The 22904-nt window shown below is 43.2% G+C and overlaps 1 protein-coding gene across 1 annotated transcript; it reads right to left on the bottom strand.

Moving 5' to 3' along the window:
* Window positions 1-18793: 18793 nt before the first annotated feature.
* LOC115094694 (perforin-1-like) lies at window positions 18794-22050 on the bottom strand. Its single transcript, XM_029607946.1, is given in 3 exon segments — window positions 18794-19578; window positions 19581-19882; window positions 21518-22050. Coding segments are annotated over 3 exon segments (1620 nt in total).
* Window positions 22051-22904: the final 854 nt, after the last annotated feature.

The raw sequence follows: 22904 nt of genomic DNA, 5'->3' as shown, positions 1-22904 counted from the left end.
CTGAAAATCCAAATATACTACATCTATCAGTTCACCTTTATCCACATGTTTATTAACCCCTTCAAAAAAGTGAAGCAGATTTATGAGGCAAGATTTGCCTTGGGTAAAGCCATGCTGACTTTGTTCCATTAAACCATGTCTTTCTATATGTTCTGTGATTTTATATCTAGAACACTTTCCACTATTTTTCTTGGCACTGAAGTCAGGCTAAGTTTCGCGGATCGCCCCTTTAGCCTTTTTTAAATATTGGGGTTATATTAGCCACCCTCCAGTCTTAAGATACAATGGATGATTTTAATGATAGGTTACAAATTTTAACTAATAGGTCTGAAATTTCATTTTTTAGTTCCTTCAGAACCCTGGGGTGTATTCTATCCGGTCCAGGTGATTTACTACTCTTCAGTTTGTCAATCAGGCCTACCACATCTTCTAGGTCCACCGTAATTTGATTCAGTCCATCTGAATCATTACCCAAGAAAACCTTCTCCGGAACAGGTATCACCCCAACATCCACTTCAGTAAACACTGAAGCAAAGAAATCGTTTAATCTTTCTGTAATGGCCTTATCTTTTCTAAGTGCCCCTTTAACCCCTGGATCACCTAATGCTCCAACTGACTCCCTTGCAGGCTTTCTGCTTCAGATATATTTTTAAAAGTTTTTACTGTGAGTTTTTGCCTCTACGGCCAACTTCTTTTCAAATTCTCTCTTCGCCTGTCTTATCGGTCTTACATTTAACTTGCCAACTCTTATGCTTTATCCTTTTTTCTTCTATTGGATCCCTCTTCCAATTTGTTAAGATCTATTGGCTAAAATAGCCTCTTTCACCTCACCTTTTAACCATGCCAGTAATCGTTTTGCCTTCCTTCCACCTATCTTAATGTGTGGAATACATCTGGACTGTGCTTCTAAGGTGTTATTTTTTTTAACAATGTCCACGTCTCTTGCACACTTTTTTATCTTTGTAGCTGCTCCTTTCAATTTTTTTCTATTTTTTTCATTTTATCAAAGTTTCCCTTTTGAAAGTTTAGCACTAAACACATGGATTTGCTTACTGTCCTCCTTCCAGTCATTAGTTCAAATTTGATCACATTATGATCACTATTGCCAAGCGGCCCCACCACTGTTACCTTTCTCAGCAAATCCTGTGCTCCACTGAGAATTAGATTTAAACTTGCTCCCTCTCTCGTCGGTTCCTGAACCAATTGCTCAATAAAACTGTCATTTATTCCATCTAGGAACTAGCATGTCCTGATGTTATATTTACCCAGTCAATAATGGGGTAATTGAAATCTCCCATAATTACTGCACTACCAATTTGGTTAGCTTCCCTAATTTCTCTTAGCATTTCCCTGTCTGTCTCACCATCTTGGCCAAGTGGATGGTAGTATACTCCTATCACTATACTCTTCCCCCACACACACTGCCTCCCCCTCTATCCCCCCAACCCCTACCTCCTACCCAATCCCCCCCCTTCTTTCCTTCATTTCCCACTCATACTTTCTTGTATTTAGAGCACGAGTTTGTATATACCTTCCTCGTTTTTCGTTTCTATATTCATTTTTGTTATTTGGCTTAAGTTATCTTAGTTATTTCCTGTTACAACCTGCTCCTTGACCTGCTATATGCATATACTTTTGTTTCACTACTTGTTCTATGTACCATTGTTTCGTTTCAATGTAAACCGGGGTGAAGGCATGTGCTAAACCTCGGTATATAAAAGCTTCAAATAAATAAATAAATAAATAAAGATTTGATTGTGCATTTAGTCTCATGCAGGATCTTTATCGTGTTGGACTCTATGCCATCCTGGACATAAAGCACTACCCCGCCTCCCAGATGCTTCTCTCTGTCATTGCAATATAATTTGTATCGCAGTATTGTACTGTCCCATGGGTTATCCTCCTTCCATCATGTCTCTGATATGCCAGTTAAGTCTCACCATTTTAGCCAAGTGGATGGTAGTATACTATCATTATATTCTTCCCCAACACACAAGGGACTTCTACCCATAAAGATTGGATTGTGCATTTAATCTCATGCAGGATCTTTATCCTGCATGAGACTCTATGGCATGCCATCCTGGATATAAAGCGCCACCCCGCCTCCCAGATGCTCCTCCCTGTCACGAGGTGGTTTAGCCTAGGGTAGTAACTTGATCGTACAATCAAATTCCCTGTGAGACAGTAGGGACAATGCCGCCTTCTTGGAGAAGACGTCTGAGAATTTGGCGTATGGCGGAGGAATGCCGGGCATGGTGGCTACCAGGGGGAAGTTTTGCGGAACTTCCGCTTTCCTTAGGCAAGTTGAGGGCCCATTTGGAGAGCTGCAAAGAGGTCTAATCAAACTGTTGGGAATGGAGTTGAAGCCAGGGTAGCCCCAGAAACATGGCGTGGATCGCTTTATTCATAACGTGGAATGCCATATGTTTGATGTGTAGAGCGCCAACACATAAGGTCACTGGTATCGTGGTGTTTTTAATCGTACCAGGTAATGTGTCTCCATGGATGGAGGAAATTAGGGATACCTTCTTGGAAATGGTTGGTTTGTGCAGGTGGTCCACCAAGGCCTTCATTAAAAAGTTCCTGCTGGCACTGGAGTTCGCACGAGAGAGAGGGTGGAGAAACTCTGGTCACCAATAAAGATAGTTATGGGAATGGTCAGTTGCGGAGCCAGAGTTATGAAGCCTAGGGTCAGCCCCCCCCCCCCCCCCGCTGGACCCTAGGCTCAGGATTTTCCTGATCTGATCATGCACTGTGCTATATGATGCCCTGACCCGCCACAGTAGAGACCTAGCTCAGGACGGAGATGCTGAAGGTGTTCCTCCAGAGAGAGACTTCCTTGTCCCAGCTGCATAAGTTCCTCAGTGCGAGTCACAGGAAGCAAGTGTGAGGTGGGGGGAGGTAACGGCCGTGATGAATGGGGAACTGAGTAGGTGGTCCTTGGAGGTGGCCAGAGCTCCCTGGCCCACTCCTGGAGTCGGCGATCTATTCTGCCAGTCAAGTCAATAAGACCAAAGACTTAGGGAGGTTGTGGGCTGTCTTTATTCAGGACAAGAGCCCTTCAAGGAAGATGGGATGCAGGTAGTCTTTCCTCCTATTGAGTTCTGAGGCTAGGGTCCAGAACTCTATTGCAGAGTCCACTAGGGATTGGTTTCTCTGACCTAGGTGGAGGAGATCCACGCTTGATGTAGCTTGGCTGCCAGGGTCATCAAAGACTGTTTTAAAAGTTGCGACGAATTGCTGGAGATCTCGGGGGATCATGTCAGATTGTTCTCAGAGTGGTGATGCCCCCGCTAGGGCCTTGCCATTGAAACGGGAGAGAATGAATGTGGTCTTGATAGAGTCCTCTGGGAATAGTGCTAGCTGGAGAAAGAATTGCATATAAAACTGGTTGATAAAGCCCCGAAATTGCTTCTGATGCCCAGTGTACCGGTGAGGTGCAGGCAAAGGAATAGAAGGGCAAACCACTAAAGTGATTGAACCACCAAGAGTGGCGTTGATGCAACTAGAATGGCCATGGATTCTAGCTGGGCATTGAGACGTTCCATGGAAGCTGCCAAAACCTAAAGGAAACGCTGTTGTTCCTGGATCTTGTGGGCTTAGCCCGGAATGGCCTGAAGAGCAGTGGCCTATGCAGGATCCATGGCCTTCGCAATCTGTTGTGGATGTTGACCCTTAGGCCGAGTGGGAATTGCGCTACCTGCAAGGAGGAACCCCGCAGGTCCTGGCAGGCGAAGCTGGCTGAAGCAGATGCCCAACCGGAGCTTCTCCAATACCAGCCCACATTCTTCTTAGATTGAACCCTCGGGTGTCGGGGTCAGCTGGTCTTAGGTACGGGCCTCTGTGGAGGTGAAGATTCATCCATATAAAATCGTTGCAGACCAGCATGGAGAAGGAAATGGCATTAGAGCAAGCAGCGGTCAGGACGGGCAGCAGTCAACAGGGTCAGGTTCAGGTTATGGTCAGAGTTAGGCAGTGTTCTCGCAGAGTTGTGGTTCAGGCAGTGGTCTGTGCAGGAAATATTCAATCAGAAGCAGGCAGTGGTCAGGGGCAGGTGGAGTTCAAGCAACACTGAGGTTCAATCCAAAGTCAAGCAAGAAGTCCAATCCAAATCAGGGAAGCCAGGCTTAATGTGGTAATGTGCTGCGCACTCACAAGGAGGTCTCCCCCGGCAGTGAAGGTGGTTCTCCAGGGTTATGGGCTGGAGATAAGAGCAGTGGTTCGTGGAATGGGCCTACAGACTGCCAATCACAATAATATTTTTTTACCCAACACATAATTAAATTCTGAAATTCATTGCCAGAGGATGTGGTAAAAGATGTTAATGTAGCTGAGTTTAAAAAAGATTAGGGCAAGTTCCTGGGAAAAAAGTCCATAAATCATTATTAAGGTGGACTTGGGGAAATTATTTGCTTATCCTTGGGATAAGCAGCATGGAATCTATCAACCTTTTGGGATCCTTCACGTGTTTGTGATCTGGATTAGCCACTGTTGGAAATAGGTACTGGACTTGATGGATCTTTGGTCTGACCTAGTATGGCAAATTGTACGTTCTTATCCATTCCACCCCACTTATGATTTTATATATCTCAAGCATATCCCTTCTCTGTCATCTCTTCTCCAAGCTAAAGAGCCCTAATGTGTTCAGCCTTTCTCCATAAGGGAGTTTTTCCATCCCCTTTATCATTTTTGTCGCCCTTCTCTACCTTTTCTGTGTCCGCTATTTCTTTTTTTTTTTTTAATTAAAGATTTTTTTATTAAGCCAAACCTTAGAACATGTAAACCAGACAAGTCACATAGCATCTATACAAGTAGAACAGTAAGATGGAAAAGAGTATAACAGAATGCACAAATAAGGTTTACATCCCAGTATAAGAACCCCAATTTTACATAGGTAGTTAACCCTCCCCTATTCTCATAGAAACGCTGTAGAACAGAAAGAAATCATAGGGTGCCACACTAAAGGACATGGGCAAACCTTAAAAATACATAAAAGGTATTAGTTAGGAGCCAGGCTGCCCCATGAAGCTGAACACAGATGAAACATGAGGTAGAGGCTAAGCTGAGGTACCCATGGACATAGAAGATAGCCATATTTGGTAGGGTTTCCAAATCAGCTCAAAGTGAGGAACTCTCTTATGCTTGTAAGCTGTAATTTTTGATAATAAAAAAAATCTTCTGCACTTTCTGTTGTATGGCTGCTTTTGTGGGGACTCTGGGGGATTTCCATAGACGCGCAATTTCGCATCGACTAGCAGTTAATATGTAATGAGCTAACCGATTATGATCCTCCGAAAGTCCAGTAAGTTTTATGCCTAATAACACTTGCGCAGGTGTGAGAGAGGGAAGCCCAGGGAACAAAGTATGCAGCCAGTGAAAGATATCTTCCCAAACCACCTGTAATTTGGGACATGCCCACCACATATGGTAATAAGTACCCACCTCCAGACATGACCTCCAACAGGTATCTGGATAAAGAGGTGTGAATTTATGTAGCAGTAAGGGACACAGATACCAACGATATAGCACCTTATAAGAGTTCTCGATAAGAGAAGCCGCAATATACCCTCTACCTATATTTTGAAAAATAGACTTCCAGACCCGTGGAGCCCAGGCTACCTGAAGATCTTTTTCCCAAGTCTGCTGAAAAGTATAATTAGGCATTTCCCGTGACAATAGTAATTGGTATATCATCGACAATACTTTAGTACAACCATTGGCTTTCTCACATAACTTTTCAAAGTCGGATTTTCCCAAGGCGAGATGCAAAGCAAGCATATTAGGCTGAGCAAAATGAGTTAATTGCAAATATGGGTACAAAGCCGAGTCAAGCAGTGAGTAAGCCCGCTGAAGGTCCGCAAAAGGACGCAGTGCAGTTTGACCCCATACATGCCCCCAGTGCCTGATTCCCCTCCTCCTCCACACTATGAAAGCCGAGCTCTCAAACCCAGGGCGGAATGCTTTGTTGGTATATAAGTTGGTGCTAGTATGGTATTCCCTACTGCCCACTAAAGAAGTTCCGTTTTGCTGCCATAAATGAAACAGCATAAGAGTGGAAGGAGGGAGCACCAAACTTGGGTCTACCATCCAGGTTTTTCTGGGTTGCCAGAGAAGACTACTAAGTGGTACAGCACCCAGAAGTTCCTGAGTGATAAGCACCCATTGTTTAGGTCATCTGGACAAGTGCAAATCCACCAACTTTTTAAACTGGGCAGCCTGAAAATAGCGGGTGAGATCCGGAACACCGAGTCCCCCTCTAAGCCTGGGTTGTGTGAGAACCCTTTTAGCTACCCGGGGCCGCCTCCCTGCCCAAATAAAGGTCATACACCGCTTTTGCCATTGTTTTAAGAGCGATGCAGGTACCAGAATGGGAAGTGTTTGGAATAAGTATAAAAGTTTTGGTAAAATATTAATTTTGAAGACGGCCATTCTACCCAGCCAGGAAATATGGTAGAGCCTCCATTCTTCCATATCCTTAGATATTTTGTTCCATAAAGGTAGATAATTGATGGCAAGTAAATCCTGAGTGGCACTGAGCTGAATTCCTAAGTATTTAATCTGTTTTTTAGCCCATTTGAATGGAAACAACTCCTATAATTGACTTATCCCCCTAGGATGGACATTTATGTTAAGAATCTCGGATTTGTCCCAATTTACCTTAAATCCAGAAACCCTACCAAAGACCTCCATTTCCTCAGTCACACTGTCAAGGGAATTCGCCGGGTCAGTAAGAGTGAATAAAATATCATTGACGTACAGGGAACTTTTAGTGGAGATGTTGCCAACTGTCAGGCCAGAAATATTAGCATTTCAACGGATGTTAATAGCAAAGGGTTCAAGGGATAGTGCAAAAAGCAGTGGGGACAACGGGCAATCCTATCTAGTCCCCCTGCCCACCTCAAACATAGAGGAATAGCCACCGTTAATCTTCAAGCAAGCCCTGGGAGAACTATAGAGCTGACGTAACCATTGAAGATCAGGGGCGCCAAAACCCATGCACTCCATAGCCTGAAAGAGATATGGCCAGTGCACCAGGTCAAAGGCCTTTTTGGCATCAATTGACAAAGCCAAAGCAGGGATTTTGTAATTTTGTGCAAACCAAATGTTGTCCAGGATCTTGTGGAGATTGTCAGCAGTAGTTCTCCCAGGGATAAAACCTGCTTGGTCGGTCTGCACCAGCTGAGCTATAAAACAATTCAAACGGTTCACCAGGATTTTTGCCAGTAATTTAATGTCAATATTCAACAGAGAAACAGGTCAATACGAACCACACACCGTGGGGTCCCGACCAGGTTTTACCAGTAATGTAATCCCTGCTGTATTAGCCTGTGCTGATAGAGTGGTCCCTGTTCTTAATGAGTTAAAAAATTTCAAGAGGAGGGATGCTAAAGCCATGGAAAACTGTTTATAGAACCTTGGAGTATACCTATCGAGGCCAGGGGATTTACCTGGTTTGAGAAATTTGATAGCTTCATGGAGTTCTATGGCCAGTTATGTCCTTATCTAAAAATTGCCTCTGAGCAGCGATCAGGGTAGGGAGAGGAATATGAGACAGATAAGCCCTGATATTATCTTCCTGTATATCCAGATTACCGCTAAAGAGTAAAGTATAAAACTGATGGAATCTTTGCTGAATTGATGTGTTACCAGTAAGAATCCTCCCAGTATTATCTTTAATTTTTGGAATTAGCCTGGGCCTGTCTACGTTTAAGAGCCTGGGCTAAGTAGCGTCCAGCTTTATTCCCTTCCTCAAAACATTTCTGCTGAGCCAGCTCCATATGATGCGCTATGCGTGCGGAATCCAATGCCAAGATCTTATCCCTAATCTCCTGGATGGAACCCCGCAGCGGGGAGCGAACTGCATCCCGCATATGAGCCTGTTCTAACTTATGAAAGGCAGTCATCAAATTCTGGTGTTCCTTCTCCCTAAGCCGTTTAACGTGGGTCGCCTGGGCAATAAAGGAACCCCGTAGCACACTTTTCAGATACTCCCACAATGTCCCTGAACTAATGTCTCCTGTGTCGTTAATGCGTATATATTCCTGAATTTCCCTAACCAGCTGCTTCTGGAATTCACTATCCTCCAACAGAGAGTCATTTAGACGCCAATAGCGCTGACCAGTATCATACTGGCACAAGTGTGATTGAAACCAGATGGGAACATGATCAGACCATACTATGGGTTCAATATCCACCGCTCGCACTGCATTAAGTCTAGTTTATCAATCAGAAACATATCTAAACGAGAGTAACTGTTGTGAGGGGGTGAGTAATAAGTATAACTATGGGAAGTGGGAAAGCGAGAGCGCCAAACATCCACCCCTGCCATGAGCGTGAGAATGTGTTTAAGAGCCTTCCGGGAAAGGGCGGAGTCTGAACTAGTCCCCGAGGAATTATCCAAACGTGGGTTAAGCGTCAAGTTAAAGTCCCCGCCAAGGATTACACTCCCCTCCGCCCTATCTGCTAAAACAGTGTGGAGCCTGGTAAAGAAAGCTGCTTTCTGAGAGGTAGGACCATATACCGGACAAAGCGCAAAAGATTCCCCCCCCAAAAGCACATTAAGAAGAAGATATCTGCCCTGAGGATCAGGGAAGGAGCCCCGCAATTCAAACTGGACATCTTTATGTATTAAAATTCCCACTCCTGAGTACTTGGAGTCCTTAGTCGCCGCCGCCCAAAATTGGTTAGGGTATTTGGTGGAACAAAAGAGGCCTTCATATCGCTTCCGGAGATGAGTTTCTTGTAAATAAATCACATCAGCAGATAAACGCTCCATCTCCTGATATAAAAGTCGCCTCTTCTGACCTGAGTTTAAACCTTAACATTAAGGGAAATAAATTTAAGTGTGGACATAGCAAATCTGGCCGGTCACATCCCCCAGCTCAGTCCCAGCTCTAGCCGCACCGGAGCCAAGGAACCCAAAAGAGAGTAGCCTCGTGATAAGTCTCATGCCCAGTAACTGAAAAGAGCAAGCCCTGTAAGACCACAGGATTGTGTACACCCTAAACCAGACAAACCTCCATAGTAGCACCCTAAAATTCAGTAAAAAGCAAGATATGAGGCAGAATACCCAACCCCCCCCCCCATCCCCAACTGTACCCAGGAAAGATTCCCTCGTTCCTGGAAATATCTGGAGGAAGAAACCATGCCGGGGGACGGATCCCTCCAGCTCCGGAGCTACTGATAGAACCCGTTTAACATTATTCAGCTCCTCAGAAACTATGATTTCCCACGCTTCTATACAGTCAATCAGTCCAACTTGGGTGAGAACTCGTTTGATAGCCATCTATAGGCAAGGTAATGAGCAACAGTCAAGCCATGATGGCAGAACAGTTCAGGTGAGGGCATCAGCCTCCAAAATGTCACTGGCATTCCTGCAGTGCAGAGTCTGCAGCTCCCTTTGTTGACACGTTGCCATCGTGGTGCGACCATTTTGGAACTTGCGAGAGCTGCATCCTTCCGAGCTGGTAATTCCACCGCTATTCCCACCTCTTTCAGGGCTTGAACAGCTGCGTCCAGGCTGCGAACCTTGAAGGATTTCCCTTCTTCCTGGAACCATAAGCTGAAGGGGAAGAGCCATCTATAACAAATGGACGCTGATGAGAGTGCAGAAGTGATTGGTTGAAAAGTTATTCTTTTATGTAAAGTGCTGGAAGCTAAGTCTGCAAAGACGGCAATTTCATTCCCTTCCCAGATCCAAACACGACGTTGCTGCGCTGCAGTGGCAATTTTTTCTTTATGTGCAAAGGAGTGGAAACATACCACAATGTCTCGTGGCCGATTACCAATCCTGGGCCCCAGTGTCCTGTGCGCCTGTTTCAATCCACAGCTCAGGAGGGGTGCCCTCCGTGCCAACCTCCATGTCTCCAAGGATCAAATGGCAAATCTTCTGGATAATTAGGGAACAGTCTGTGTATTCCTCTTTTTCAGGGATGCCCTTAAAGCTTAAATTGCACCGTCTAGACCTATTCTCTAGGTTTTCAAGCTTGTCCGCCATTTCTGACTGAGCTGCTCGTAAAGCTGTGACCTCCGTTTGTTGCTGAGTCCAGCGCTCCTCATGCTCATCGAGCCTGGTATCTGCCTCATCAAGCCGGCGGCCCAGTGCCACGTGGTCTTCTCTCATTTCCTGCAAAGTCACTGCTATCTCAATTTTGAATGATTTAATATCTTGCCGGATTTCCATAAACCATGACCGCATTTCTGCACGGAGTGGCAGCTCTGAACCCATCGGTCCCAAGTCACACCCTTCACTTCCCGAGTCCTCAGATTTGGCAGCGGCCGCCATTTTGGATTCCGGAGGGTCCGGAGCATCCCCTCCTTTGTTATACGAGAATTTTTTAAAGTCTACCGACTTTTTTTTTGTCACCATGTTCCCGCTGCTGTCCGCCTGCAGAATCTTGAAAAAATGCGTCGAATTGCGTGGGTAATAGCTATTTTTTTCCCCGAAATCGCTCCGAGGGCAGGGAGCTCTGCTAGAAAGCAGCCGGCATGGGAAGTGACGTCACTTCCTCCCCCGCTATTTCTTTTTTTAGATGAGGCGACCAGAGCTGCACACAATATTCAAGGTAAGATTGCATCATGGATCTATGACATTATGATATTCTCAATTTTGTTCTCTATTCCTTTCCAAATAATTCCTAACATTCTATTTGCCTTTTTGACTGCCGCCACATACTAAGCTGAAGATTTCAAGGTAAAGTCCATAAGAATTCTGAGGTCCTTTTCCTGGATGATGACTCCTAACATGGAACCCAGCATTGTGTACTTGTATAATATCAATTATTCCATCAAAGAGAGAATTAGGAAAACAAAGAATCCACATACCTTAATTAAACCACTATAAGGGGAGATCAAGGAAATAAAGGAACATTATGTACAAAACAAAGCTAGTATGAAGAAAACTGTTAAGAGGAGAGTAAGCCCTATAACACTACACCTTAGAGTTAATCTACCTGATAACCATACAAGTCTTCATCCAGTGATATATCTGTAGTTTGGATTATTTTCCCCTATGTGCATTACTTTGCACTTGTCCACATTAAATTAGCTCTACCATTTAGATACCCAGTCTCCTACTCTCATAATGTCTTTCTGCAGTTCCTCACAATCTGCTGCTGTTTTAACGACTTGAAAGAATTTTGTGTCCTCTACAGATCTGGTCACCTCACTTGCTATTCCATTTTTCAGATCATTTATGAACTGACCATTTAGTCCTTCCCTACATTTCCTGTATTTTATCCAGTTACCAGTCTGCAATAGGACACTGCCTCCTATCCCATGACCTTCCTATTTCCTGAGGAGTCTCTTATGGGGGACTTTGTCAAATGCCTTCTGAAAAGCCAAACACACTAAATCAACCGACTCATCTTGATCCTCATGTTTTATACCCTCAAACGAAATCTAGTAAGTTTGTCCCTATGCAAACACCTTGTTGATTCTCCCCTATTAAACCATGTCTATGTTGTCAGTAATTTTGGTTTTACGGATAGCTTCTATCATACTGCCTGGCACCGACATCAAGCTCATCGATCTATGGTTTTACAGATGACCCCCGGAGCCCTTTTTAAAAACTGGCAACACACTGGCCATCCTCCAGTCTTCAGATGCTGTGGCTGTTTTAAATTACAACAACACAGCTTCACAGAAGGAGTCACTTAGGAGCTTATGTCTGCAGCTGCTTTAGTGGTACCAAATTACAGAACATAGAGCTAACAAAGCAGTAAATATTGCATGTGATATAGAAAGGGGCATGTTTTATGATAATAGCCTATTTATCAAAATGTGTGTTATCTTAGCACTTTACATAAGTACCGTATGTTAACTTTTTGCAGTGGAGAGAGAGAGACTGACTATCTACAAGGCCCTTGCAGTAGTTAGCTATTTATGCTACTATAGGAGGCCCACCTAGTAACTCAAGGTGAGGTTTAGGTAGTAGTATAGGGATTAGGGGCCACTTTTACATGCACAGTGAGACGTACGAACAGAACAGTACACTCTTGTGAAGATTTGATGTCTTTCGGAGTGAGGAAACTCACACAACAATGAGATTTGTATAATGTTCTCTCAAGCTAGTTTGATGTTACCCAGGTAAAGTGTCCATCAAGCTTTATGGGCATATTATATTACATCACACAGCTTAATGCTTATGAAAAAGGTGCAATTATTTTCAACATTAAAACTGTGTGATATCATGCGTTATGGCTTCACAAAGCCAGCCCATTTTTACAAAAATTCCACCCCCAACTCCACCCCAATTCCTCCCCTTTTAAAAATTAGCATCGCACCATGCGCTATGGTGCTTTTTGCATGCGTTAAGGCATTTTTCGCGTGCGAAAATGCCATAGCACGAGTTGGAAAATGACCCCCTTAGATTGAAAATAAAACATTGTTACCTTTTGCCCTTTTTTTCCACTTCATATTATTCTTTCTCCTCTGCTTTAATTTTTTAGCTTCTCCTGACTCATTTCCCTGTTTTTCTCTCTCTCATTCTCCTTCTCCAGCGATCTTTTCCCCTTCCATTTCACTATCCCCATCTCTCTGATTTACTTCTTCCATCTATCAGCCCTTCGTGCCTTTCATTCTTTTGCATTTTATCTATTTTTTAACTCTCACCACTCTGAGGAGTGGGCAAACTATGCCCTGTGGGCCACAAGCACCCCATGTGCACCTTTTTTCTGACCTGCAGTGTCCTCATGTGTCCCACTCCCATTCCATGGTGGTGGCAACATCTCATCCAGGTGCCCCAATGCCTGACACAGCTTGTGGTCACAGACTACTGCCACCATTTTGCCAGCCACACGATCAGCTGATATGAAGGATGGTGAGCCTGCATGAGCCAATCTTTTTTTTCTCATATTTTCTAATTGTTCCCAAACTTGTCCTGGGGGACCCCAGCAGTTGGGTGTTCAGGATATCCACAATGAAAATGCATGAGATAAATTTGTATGCAATGGAAGCAGTGCATATAAATTTACCTCATGCATATATATTGTGGATATCCTGAAAACCCGACTGGTTAGGAATTCCCCAGGGCAGGTTTGGGAACCATTGTTCCAGATTATTGATGTATTTCATTACTTTTTCTCACTGTAGACTAATTTTTGGACATTATGTATTAGGTCTTATTGTGACAATTTTTTTTATCCTTGTTTTTGGTTGAATAAAATATAGTGCTATTGCAGTATAACAGCTTTATTGTAATAGTGAACAGATCCTTGGCATTGCATTGTTACATTGATTAATGATCACATAATAATGTTGCTAGTACACACAAGGTTGCAAGGCAGAGCAACTCTACCATTACCAGTAAAGAAAGTTTACATAGAAAGCAGATATATTACAAAACTCTTTCAGCAGGCAGTTCAGAGAGCAACCATCACCTCTGAAAGAAATATGCAAATTCTGAAGCAAATATATAAGTTGATTTCACTGCACCGGGAGCAGAAGTCATGCTGTAAATTTCAGTGTCCAATCCTTGATCAACAATAATTGCTCTGCAAGATCATCTCTGAAGAAGTGGTGGGATTTAATTGGCTAGAATTATAGAAGGCAATGGGTGAGAAACTGAGAATGCCAGGAAAGAAACTTAAAATTACCATACATTTTGTTTTAAATTTAAATGAAGCACAAATTTTATTTTAAGACTACTTCAAAAGGTACAAAATGATATTATGAATTTAATTTTACATTGGCTTAAAAATTTCAAAAATTAGAAATTGTGTGATTTATATTAACACAACCCCTTCCAAATATAAATAGGCATTACAATTTTCAGTGACATTTCAAAATAAAATGTATTTGTAATTTTGATGGTTAAAAATATTTTTAAAATAATATGAATTTCTGTGAAATTTCCATAACATGTTCCATTATTCTATTCAATCATCCTACAATATATAAAAGACCCAATAAAATCAATTATCTATTCATTTTTCTTTTTGTAACATTTCTCTCTTTTTTCCTAAATAATTCTGGGATTGATTTCCCTAAAGTCTCTATAGGATTATTGGGGCTGCAGACCCTTTGTTATGAAACATAATTTGCAAAAAAAGAAGATTCACCTTGAGGACCACTTTCCATAAATGAGGCAGTCATAAGTTATTTTGAGATTTATTGTTGAGAAGGTAAGTGCTGTATAATAACGTGTACAGTTAGCCATCAATTTTAATTTTGATATTTGCTTTTCCCTGACATGTCTAATAAGTAAGGACTTTTATTAGAGTTAGTTATGTTCCTGCACTGTACCATGTTGGAGAGCCAATAGCAATAGGTCATCCTCCAGACCAGAGAGCAAGGGGTTAACATTCCCCAGTTGTGTCGCTTGACCCTGCAGAGAAGTGGTGGGGCTAGATTAAGGTTTACCTAAATAGGATGTAACATGTAGTAGTCCGTCTGAATTAACCTGAGTGTGCTGCTACTTTCTCTCTGCTATTATGTGTCGTTGCACCAGCGCAGCACTTCATGAAGAGGATTGTGTAACCATGTATATAATGTTTACTATTTTTCTATTTCAATTTTCCAAGTAAAGTATCCTTGCATGCTGAGTTGGTTCTGCTTCATACTAAGTGTTTCACCTTGAAAGTATGGGGGTCCCCACTTCATACACCTGGTTCTGACCCTAAACAACAATGTTGGACCAGACTGTGCAAAATGATACATACAGAGAAAACGAATCCAAAGTAGAGGTATATAAAGCTAGGTTCTATATTAGACATCAGCCAGGGAAAATGATTTTGAAATCATTGTAGTCAATATTTTGAAATCCTTGGCCCAGTGCCTAGCAGTGGTCAAACAAGCAAATAGAAGGTTAGTTATTATTAGGAAAGGAATGGAAAAGATAAAAGGATATAATAATGCCACTGTATCACTTCACAGTGCAATCATACCTTGAGTATTGTACCATGTTCTAGTCTCCCCATCTCAAAAAAAGATAGAGTGGAACTAGAAAAGGTACAGGGAAGAGTGACCAAAATGATAAAGTAAATGTTATGGCTCCTCTATGAAGTGAGGCTAAACAGGTTAGAGCTCTTCAGCCTGGAAAAGAGACGGGAGTAATGATATAAGTCTATAAAATCTTGAGTGAGATGGAACAGGTAAACAGGGAATTGTTGTTTACCCTTTCAAATAGTACTAGGATTAGGGGACACTCCATGATGCCAATAGGTAGCAAATTTAAAACAAATTGGAGACAGTATTTTTTTTAGCACACAATTAAACTGCAGAATTTATTAGAGGAGGTAATGAAAGAAGTTAGCATTGCTGGGTTTAAAAAAGGTATGGAGAAATTCCTGGTGGAAAAGTCCATAAACTGTTATTAGCCATGTACAACTGGGAAAGCTACTACTTAAGAACATAAGAAATTGCCATGCTGGGTCAGACCAAGGGTCCATCAAGCCCAGCATCCTGTTTCCAACAGAGGCCAAAACCAGGCCACAAGAACCTGGCAATTACCCAAACACTAAGAAGAACCCATGATACTGATGCCAGTAGTAGCAGAGGCCATTCCCTAAGTCACCTTGATTATTGTGGTTATGAGCAAGAAGGATCTATTCTTTGGGATTCTGCCAGCTACTTGTGTCCTGGATTGCCCACTGTCAGAGAGAAGATGCTGGGCTTGATTGGCCTTTTGGTTTGACCCAGTATGGCATTTCTTATGTGCCTACACTGTTAATCTGATAAAGGGTTATGGGCCCAGAGATGGATGCAGACCCAGACAAGATGCTTTGAAACCTGCAAGCCCAGAGAACTGATACAAGCATGAAGCAAGCTACAGAGTAGAGGTAGAACTCAGGGGAGATAAAGGACCTGAAGAAGGCATCCTACTGACCTGACCAAAAGGAACTGTGAGTAGAGTAAAAGATAGTTAAATAATTCAGAGATCATGATATGCAAAAACAGATCTACTGTAAATGCAAAGAACTGTGATAAGAAAAATATGTAGGTGAAGATTATAATTTCTTGTAGAAATGAGTGGATTCATACACATCTGAGGACATGCCACTGTGAAAGGGATGTGGGAATCACTGAAGAAACTACATGAAAGATGTAATTTAAATAGCAAACTTTCTTGTATTCTTATCTTCTGTGTTAGAAATCACAAAGAGGCTGACTTGCATGGGGGAAGATTTGAAAGATAATCATGTCAGACTCAGCAATGCAGCTTGCCTAATTCATAAGAGCTCCTCCTAATAAATGCTTTAGAAACCAGAAAGCTCATAGAATTTATGGAGTTTACTGCTTGATTCATGTTGTTTTGTTACTTGAGGGAATGATCTAAAATCCTTTAGAACTCTGTGGAGTCCTGCACATTCTATGGAGGAGGCAATGATATACTGACATACAGATAAGTCTTAACCCCTGACGAAGCTGCAAGCGGCGAAACAAGGGTCCCTTGTTGGGTAATTAATTACGGGTGAAAGGGATAATGATAGATACATTGGTATTAATTTGTCAGTAAGAAATGGAGGGGTGGAGGTGAGTGGAATATGATGATTAGATAAAGGTCTCCTAAAAATTAGCGGCGATTCCTTTCTGCTTTACAAGCAGTGTATAATATGGATAGTCCACTGCCCTCCTTTCCCTTCATTGGCTTTTCCTTTGAAAATTTGTAAATAAATGAGTTTATGAAGAAATATAAAGTAGCTATTAATTAGAATTTATGTACTAAAGTATATATTATAGTACTTTGTGAGCAGTAGTGCTGTATATTCCCTCATTTGTTTACCGAGTGGTTACCAGATAAAATATGGCATGCCAGAAAACTTTGCATAAGTCAGCTGAAGGTTTTCAGCTTCAAGGCCTACTACATATGTGTCTCAAATGGAAATTGTTCCAAGATGGCTGATAGAGCCATAAAGGATGCACTATTGGGATACAGCAAAAGAGGCTGGGGATACAGAATCCTACTCCCTGAGACAGATAAAGTGAGAGTAACCCAGATTATAAACTTCAAGGAAGCACCCTTGCCAAACATCATGACTCCCACAAGAATCACCGCCAAAATAGGTTAAGATGAAGCCAAGGAACAATTGGGTATCACCACTGTTGCAAACCAAAGCGAATCTGCAGAACAACCAGCTGTTGCTTTAAATGTGAACCCAACAAGACTGAGGGGCAACCAGCTGAGATGAATAAGGAGACAACTGTACTCCAGTCTATCCAGACAACGAAGTGTAAACCGACTCTCGGATTCTTGTACAGAGTACAAGTTCAAGAAATGCCAGAACCCTCAACTTGGGATGATTTCAGAATTCCTCTCAGACTAGAAAAGAAAGGCACAAACAGTAAGACTATCCCCATGAGAACACAGTATGGATAGTTGTGAGGTTTCCACCAGAGACTGCTACAGGGACATCCTGAAGAGGATGGGTCTCAAAGGTCATCCTCCAGACTAGATAGCAAGGAGTTAACATTCCTTGCCTGTGTTACCTGACCCTGCTCAGCAGGGATGGGAATATAAGGATATCTAGAGAGGTTGTAACCTATATTAGAAGGGATGACCTTAGGAGAGTGCGGGGCCCAGGACAACTGCAGTGGGGCCCTGGAATGCTGGAATTATAGTCTTGGGGTTGGAACTACCATGGCAGCACGAGGCCCTAGTTGTTTACTTCTATTGGTGCCCCTTCCCCCAAGGTTGGCTCTGTATATTAGTCAGTCTGTATTAGCCTGAATGTGCTGCTTCTTCCTCCCTTCTATTGTGCCTGGACACGAACACAGCCCCTTGTAAAGAGAACCATGTAACCACATATATATTTATTTGCTATACCAATTTCCCAAGTAAAGTATCCTTGCATGCTGCCACTGAATAGTGCTATGGGGTTTTTTTTCTATTTTTCCAGGTGAAACACTTACTGTAAGTATAGAGGTCCTCGCAGTGCACACCTGGCTCTGACCCTGAACAACAAGATTGGGCTAGACCAATGGTACTCTAACAATTCACTAAATTTAGAATGCTTTGAGTGTGGGAGGATTGTTCTCATTATTCCTGAAGTTCACTATTCTCACTACAATAATGAATGCTAATGTCCAAGTGCACCACGTAATAAATTGCAGGCTGTGGTTGAGGCCAGTTCAGATTGAGCTCAGTTATATCCATATCCATGGGACTTAACAGTTCTTACTTTTCTTATGGAAACCAGAACTGAAGTTCCAATAAAGACTAACTCCAGGCTATGAAGGTAAATTTGAAACTGCCCTTGTTTTTAAAGTCCTATTCTTTAAGTATTCCGGGGGTTGTAGTTCTGCATTTTTGTGTCCATGATGTTTAGTCACAAGAAGGCTCAAGGCCTGTCTGGCAGGCTACAAATATAGAAATAACTAAAAGACATAACAGAAACGCAGGCACTCATGCAGTCGAGTCGATCTGGCAGGCTATGCAAGGGACACAGATTCAGATGTTTAGGCTATGGTCACACTAATATTCAGGCTGTTTAGAGTATTATGGAGCTTTGTGGTTAGATAGAGGAAAGGTGGGGGCCCTGAAGAGAGCTAAATGGGAATCTTGTATGTTCATCTACCCAAGATACTAGAGTAAAAATGAGGAAGACAAAAAAAAAACTGTCCTGTATAGGGAGAGAAATCATGCAGATGATCACATTCTGTATATTCTTAACAGTGTGGATGAAACAAGTGGGCAGATTGGATGAGCTGATTGGGATTTTTCTGCCATTATCTATGTTAGCAAGATTGGCTCAACCTTTCCTCTCATGACCTTGGTCCTTCTTGTGACCACAGTTTTTTTCCTTACTCACCTTTTGACTATAGATGATATCACAAGCTGGATCCTCATGTCTCCTTATTTTTTGAAAGGGGTGTAGTCCCTGCAGTAGCGACCAGAGAGATGGTGGCTGCAAGTGACCTTATAGCTGAAGCGAAGATTACCATGACGAAAGTAGCACAGTTCCTCCTGTTCCTGAATTGTGTAGGAAACAGACCTCGTACAACTGCCTAGAAGATCATCCCTAATCAAGTCCTTGTCCCAGACTTCCACCCTCAGCTTCAGTCCTGGAATCAACAAGATATCTCCAAAATTTATCTTTTCATTCCACTTGGGGTTGTTGTTATTCATGATGGTTCTAGTCCGTCGCATCTTAGCACCAAAGAACATTTTGACGTAACCATCTGAAGGATTTGGCCATATGTCACCCCGAAGGCCATCCGATCGGTGGATAGTTACAGAGAAGTTGGCTGCTCCCCTTTCTCTGGCACAGCAGTTACTGGTGCTCTGGCCTGTTGGGTGACACTTACACTTGCATCTGGTATATTGGCTAAGCCATCCATTAATCGGGCAGCGCAGGCACTGCTGCTCCACAGACCTTTTGGATATATAATTGGTAATGGCTCTACGGAGGTTCTCCCTGGTGGGCTCCGTGGAAGGAATCAACTCATGAAGTGGCACCAGGGAGTAGGAGATGACATCAGGCAGACTGCTTAAAGAGCTGATCCAGGACCTGAAAGATTCCCGACTGTTGGAACTGGAGAAAAATAGGTCTGTGTACGTACTGATATTACCCCCGACTATCTCCATCTTCCTGTCAGAAAAGCTGGCAGAGAACGTTCTCTGAGAGAGGATGTTTTTTTTATGTTCTCACATCTTCTGAATGATGAGCTGGTAGAAAACCCAAATAGATTGATGGAAGCCTCCATTCCAAGGCATTCTTTGACCTCCTGGTCAGAGAGCTGGTCCAGGGAGATCTCACAGGACCGGAGAGCTGTGACTGCACGAACATGTCCCCCCAACTCCACTTGCTGGATGTAATGGGTGCCATAGATGTTAATCAGTCTGTCATACTGGATGCTTGTTAAGTTATTGTAAATCTTAGGGAGGGACCTCAGTCGCTCAGCAAACTGAGGTTTCAAGGTTGGGTGGTCTTTTATATGGTACCTGCAGTGGGTAGAGAAAAGTGGTGTCTTTTGAGACATAAGAAATGACATCTTGTGTTCACTGGTTAATATATATTTTATTATAAGTAAATAAATGCAGTGAGTTATATCTCTTAGGGTTATATGCTAATTTATATATATTTTATAAGTTACTAGATGCAATGAGAAATGTCTGTTATGATATAAAAAATCCAAGAAGTAACCACCAACAGGATGGTAAAATATTATACTTGCACTTATTTGGCGAGGAACTCAGATTGCCATGTGGTCGAAGTTCGATCCCCAGATCTTACCCAAATTACATGGCTGGGGCAAGGTCAGTTTGGTGCCATTTTGAAAAATGGCACCAACTGGGCTGGGTGCAAGGGTGCACCCGGTCTAGAAGTGGGATCCATATTCAGGTATGGGGGATGTGTGTGTGGGGGTGGGGGGGGGGTTGGTGGGAAGGTGGAAAGGGGGGTAGGGGCCAGGACATTTTATTTTTGTTTATAATTGGGGGGGCCGTCATAGTCTCTTGGGGAGGTGGGGGATTGGGATCAGGGGCCAGGGCCACATTTCAGTATTGTGCTTTGGGGAAGGCGGGGCCGTCACTGTCGCTGCGCAGGTATGTTTTTTTATTTTTAACATTTTGGAGAATTGGTGCTACCTCAGCACTGACCCCTGCTCAACTTCCTCATGTGGCCACAACATTTTAGGGGGGGGGGGGGGAGCCAGTGGCCCTTTAAGGCGATGGCTGTCCCTTGAGGATGGGGCTGCCATTGCATTAAAGGGATGCCAGGCGCATTTTTGTCCCGCAGTATGAGACAAAAGAACACACCATAGAGCAGCAATATTTTTTCGGGGGAGGAGTCCTATTATCATGGTGACACCTCTCTTCCCCCCCCCCACCCCCCCCCCCCCCCCCCCGGTGATAGTGGGACTCCTGCGATAAAACCTTGCGGCTTGATGGATCTAGGGGTTAGTTGGCTATGTCTGAATATTTACCTCTCAATGTTTTTCTTATGAAATAAAATTACTTTTCTAATTATAGTGTCATCTCTGGTTCTAGTTTATGCTTTCACTGTTTGTTTCAGCCTTTCTTTCTTCTCTGCCTCTTTTATGTTCTCCTCTTCTAAGAATCCATCTTTCCACTAAGCAGGTCCTTTCATGCCTCTCCTTCCTATCTCCCCTCAAGCTTCTCTCTTCCTTATCCATTTTTCAGCCTTTCTAACCTAACTCCATCTGTCTCTTTTTCTTCTCTTCTTCCTTAAAATAGCCCATCTCTTTCCCTAAGTCTATCTCCCTTCCCTCCTCACCCTGTATCCCAAATATCTCTACCCCATCCAGTCTTGCAGCCTCTCTCCTATGCCAGTCTCTTGATTTCCTTTCTCCTTCTGTTTCCTCAAACCTTCATTTAACCCCTAGCTTATGTTTCTTCCTTTTTCACAACCAAAAAGTTGCCCCTCACTTTTTCTGTCCTTCCCAATTCATCCTATGTTTCTCTAACCTCCTCTTCCCCAAGGTCTTATCCTTGCCTTACCCACTCACTACCCATCTCCCACTCTGTCTCTTGAGTTCCCAACCTAAGCCTTATTTTTGCTGCATTTGGTGCTTTGTAAACCATTTTCTTTCCACAAGACTGCATGACATTTCATACCTATACTGTTTGCAAATCACTTCCTGAGTCACAAAGCTGAATATGTCCTTTCTGGATTTCTTCATGGCAAACTGAGAGAGCTGTGATTGGCCACCGGCAAAGACTATGCCTAATGCCACTGAGGCCATCTTCACTCCTAGACCGACACTCCAGTCATTCTGGATGCTAGAACTGAGGGACTCGGCCAAGTCTGTGCTGGACTCGTACAGGGAGCTGGACAAGGCTGTGAAGCATTTGGGAAAGACCCGCCAGCCACCTATAGCTTGCGGCAGCCACTGACGCTGGTCACCTAGCAGCGGGTTGCGGCAGAGGATGCAGGTAGAATTGGCAGAACGCCCATCATCCATACTGATGATGTAAGCACCCTTTCTCCTCAGAGTGGTCACATCAAAGCCCTCCCCAGCCAGGTTGTAACCTGGCACAGAATTGGCTGTCCGGCACTCTTCCAGCGTAGCTTCTATGCACTGCCCATGGGCAACTGGGAAGTAAAGGAGCGAGGCAAAGAGGAAGGTCCACTGAAGGAGGATCAACATGCTATCTTCCAAAAGGGAAAACCAGGAGATGAGGTTGCTCTCTGTGAAGAAAGGAGGAAATATGTTTGTACTGACAATGTAAACTGATTATCTGTCAAAAATCCCTTAAAACACGGTCAATGCATCATGGTGCACTGAGTGCAATAGTAAGGCAGTTTTAACAGTTTTAACAGACCAGTGATTATAATGTTGTGCAACCTCACTGAGATGAATGAACAAAACAGATTAACAAAAATCCCACAATATGTATTTTGTTTTTTCTAAATTCCAGGAATTTTTCTAGGTACAGCACTACACCCCAGGATAGGACCCAAAAAACACATTGTTTGTCCGCACAAGTGGAGATCGGTTCGTGAATATGTCCATAAGCCCCTGAGGCAGCCGTCTTGATACGGCGAAACTCGGCCAGAGTCGGGCTACCTTTGTGTCTCCACTTCAATAAAGGAATTTTATAAGACGATTGGCATCTATTCCTTTCTTCATCCTACACCCCAGGATATTCATTAAGGGGCAGTTTTCACTAAGCCTGCAAGTAGCAATATATGGAAGAAATTTGTGTACCCATGCACCTTATGTTGTGTTTGTGGTGAGATTGGCTCTTCCTGCAGGTGCTCACTGGTAGCAGGCGGTCCCAGGCAAAAAGGGACCAATCTGGTGCTTCACCTTTACCAGCTCACGTTCCCTTCGGGGTCAAAAACGAGTATCCATCCGAGGAGGAAGAAGATGGACAGATAGGACTGAGGCAGGCTGGGCAGGCAAGGAAGGAACATCTAGGCAAACGAGGACTGGTAGCAATTTGTACTACAAACATAGCTGGACCTGTTGCTGAGGCAAGATGCATCAGGAGGACCTGC

This window comes from Rhinatrema bivittatum, chromosome 6 (assembly GCF_901001135.1).
Source record: "Rhinatrema bivittatum chromosome 6, aRhiBiv1.1, whole genome shotgun sequence".
NCBI classification, from domain to species: domain Eukaryota; kingdom Metazoa; phylum Chordata; class Amphibia; order Gymnophiona; family Rhinatrematidae; genus Rhinatrema; species Rhinatrema bivittatum.
The sequence above is the reverse complement of the archived record's forward strand: the minus strand, read 5'-3'. Positions and strand labels throughout refer to the sequence as shown.